General features: G+C 36.2%; 1 protein-coding gene across 1 annotated transcript; it reads left to right on the top strand.

Moving 5' to 3' along the window:
* The first annotated feature begins 219 nt into the window (after positions 1 to 219).
* LOC101550299 (cytochrome c oxidase assembly protein COX20, mitochondrial-like) lies at positions 220 to 692 on the top strand. The gene has a single exon (XM_055128422.1). The coding sequence runs from the start codon at positions 225 to 227 to the stop codon at positions 582 to 584; it is 360 nt and encodes a 119-aa protein (XP_054984397.1). The 5' UTR covers positions 220 to 224; the 3' UTR covers positions 585 to 692.
* Positions 693 to 3,238: the final 2,546 nt, after the last annotated feature.

The raw sequence follows: 3,238 nt of genomic DNA, 5'->3' as shown, positions 1-3,238 counted from the left end.
AATTTGTTGGGAAGGATGAGAAGGTTCTAGAAATGTATAGTCATAATTATTGTACAAGATTGTGACTGCATTTGATGGCACTGACTTACACAGCTAACGTTGGTTCGCAGGATGAGTTTATGCTTGTTATCAGTTGCCACAAAAGCAAGTATAAATGATACAGAGAATTAGGACATCAATTCCCTGTAACCATCTTAAAAAAACCAACTGCCAGACTCGTGCCCATGGCCGCCGTGCAGGAGCCGGGCGAACCCGGGAAGGGAAAGCCCTTTAAGCTACTAGGAATTTTAGATGTTGAAAACACGCCCTGTGCACGGGATTCATTATTATATGGTTCACTTGGATCTGTTGTGACTGGCCTTGGACACTTTTTGTTAACTAGTAGAATTAAAAGATCATGTGATATTGGATTAGGAGGATTTATCTTGGTTACTTTAGGATGCTGGTTCCACTGTAGGTATAATTATGGAAAGCAAAAAATTCAGGAAAGAATTGCCAGAGAAGGAATTAAAAAGAAGATTTTATATGAGAGTACCCACCTTGATCCCAAAAGAAAACCAACTGACAAAAACAGCAGCAGCTAAGTAAGAAAACCCATATACAATTCATTCAAGTTCATCATCATGAAGAGCTTGCAAACAACAATACAGAATTTTTGTGCCATAATAAAGTTCTCAATAAAGCAAATAGACTATAAATTAAAAAAAAAAACCAACCAACTGCCAGATGTCTGGAATCTTCCTGGTCTGAGGCTCCACTCGAAAACATCACCGTCTTTCTGATTAATTCTTGGCAACCATTTCTAGACTTTTGGAAAACAGTCCAATTCACATATGCAATTAAATACTATATGTAAAATGCCTACTTGTTTTTGAAAATTATATTAATGGAATTATTCTTATATATTTATGTTTCAGGGCTGGAGCATAGCACAGCGAGGAGGGCGTTTGCCTTGCACACGGCCAACCCGGGTTCAATTCCTCCGCCTCTCTTGGAGAGCCTGGCAAACTACCAAGAGTATCTCCCCTGCATGGCAGAGCCTGGCAAACTACCCGTTGCATATTTGATATGCCAAAAACAGTAACAGTAAGTCTCACAGTGGAGACATTACTGGTGCCTGCTTGAGCTAATCGATGAACAACAGGATGACAGTGACAGTGACATATTTGTGTTTTCTAGCTCCTTCAATCAATTGTTATAAAATTAATTTGTTATTTAACATATCTGAAGTTCATTTGTTTTACTTCTATTTTATAGAACAACACATTCTCAATATTTGTGATAGTCAATGTATTTCCAACATTCATTAAGTATTGGTTAGTAATAGATTTTATACTTTTCTGTTTAGGTTCTTTTTAAGCAATGTCCTTTAACTATTTTATGATTTTTTCTACTTAGTGTCTTAAAATATTAATATAGGTATGCATTTAGATCTTCCAGTGTCATCCATCTTAATTTGTGATTGTTTAATTTTACATCATGTTATTTGCAGCCATATTGTAAATTAAATGCTAATTTAATATTGCAATCATGTGCTGATTCTATATATTCTGAGTAAAGCATTAATAGAAAAATTCATTATCATGTGAATATTATGGAGTATAATTTTATTCTTGGAGTACAATTATATGGAGTATAATTTTATATAACATTCTCTGTGAATGTTATGGAGTATAATTACTTGAACCCATAGCCTACACACTTAGACTGTATGGTACAGCCTACTGATTGAGGAGGAAAGAATTAACTGAAGTCCATTTATATGGAGATTCTGCATAGATGTAAATTTGCAAATTCTAAAGTAAACAGAAGAAAAAAGAGGGTTTCTATTTTGAGCTAAGGAATGAGATAGAGCCGGAAGGCTCTGAAGAAGAAGGCAGGCAAGCCCCATAACAGAAACCACGTGTGGTCAGTTAGCTAGCACCTCATGCAGGGGCACGTAAATGAGAGTAGTTTCCTGGGGGATTAAGTCTTTTCATCTCACTTTGCTTGCTTGAAAATACTTCTTCTACTGGCTGCACCAGAAACTCAAATATGCATATTTAATCAAATCTCTTTATTTTCCTTATAGACACTATAAGGGCGTTAGAATAGTGTCTCACTTTTCTTTTCAACTGAAAAACTCTGTATTATTTGTTGCTTCCTGTTATAACATGGATTCAATTGATGTCTTGTTTTATCTTTCCTACATATTTATCGCTTTCTATGAATGTCATTCCTTCTTGTATCTCAATTCTTCCACCTGGAATCGCTTTCTTTCCCTCTGAAATTGATATTTAGTGAGAGACTAGGGAAAACTCTCACAATTTGTGTGTCATGTATTTGAAAATACATTGTTTTTTACCGAATTTTGGGGGTATGTGTTTCCCGACTAGAAAATTATGTAACTTCTTTGAAAGTGAACTAGGTGCTCTGCCACAGAGGCAGGGTGGGGTGAAGGGGACAGGGTGGGGGTGGTGGGAGGGATGCTGGGACCATTGGTGGTGGAACATGGGCACTGGTGGAGGGATGGGCACTCGATCATTGTAGGACTGAAACGTAAGCATGAAAACCTGGAAGTCTGTAACTTTGTCTCACGGTGATTCATTAATAAAAAAAAATTTTTTTTAAGTGAACTAGGATTTTGTTCAAGCTCCTTGTTAGTCTGTATGTTTTAGATATTAGACACTTGTTATTATATTAGCTCTAGCAAGTGGGCTATTTTTTTTAGCATGTACTGTTTGAGGTTTGTTGATTACTTTAGGAACTGACATATTTGTGAAGTGAGTTTTTATTTTACTGGGGGGCCACACCTGGCTTATTCCTGGCTGTGTGCTCAGAGATCACTCCTGGCAGGCATCAGAGGACCATTTGTGGTTTTAGGGTTGCAAGGCAAGCACTTTACACACAGTTCTATCACTTCAGACCCTTAAAATGATATTTTCAACACTTTTGTAAAATTCTCCACCATTATCTCCTCAAACACTATTTTACATCATTTATAAGTTCTTCTTGAAACTTGATGAAACAGATTAGAATTTATCGTTTTATTCTCAGTCTCTTAGCATCCCTTTCAGACATAACAACTCTTTTTCTTTCCCAAAGACATTCTAGAAAATTCCTACTGACCTATTTATATTACAGTTAATAAATTCTCTTCAGCTCTTCAGTTTGCTATTAAACCAAAATACTTAGTTTCACTGTTTAAGCACTTTAAAATTCCTATAAGCCTTACGTGGTGGTGTTTTCAATCTGATAG

Source organism: Sorex araneus, chromosome 2, assembly GCF_027595985.1.
Source record: "Sorex araneus isolate mSorAra2 chromosome 2, mSorAra2.pri, whole genome shotgun sequence".
Classification (NCBI taxonomy): Eukaryota; Metazoa; Chordata; class Mammalia; order Eulipotyphla; family Soricidae; genus Sorex; species Sorex araneus.
This window is presented reverse-complemented; position numbering and strand designations above follow the sequence as displayed.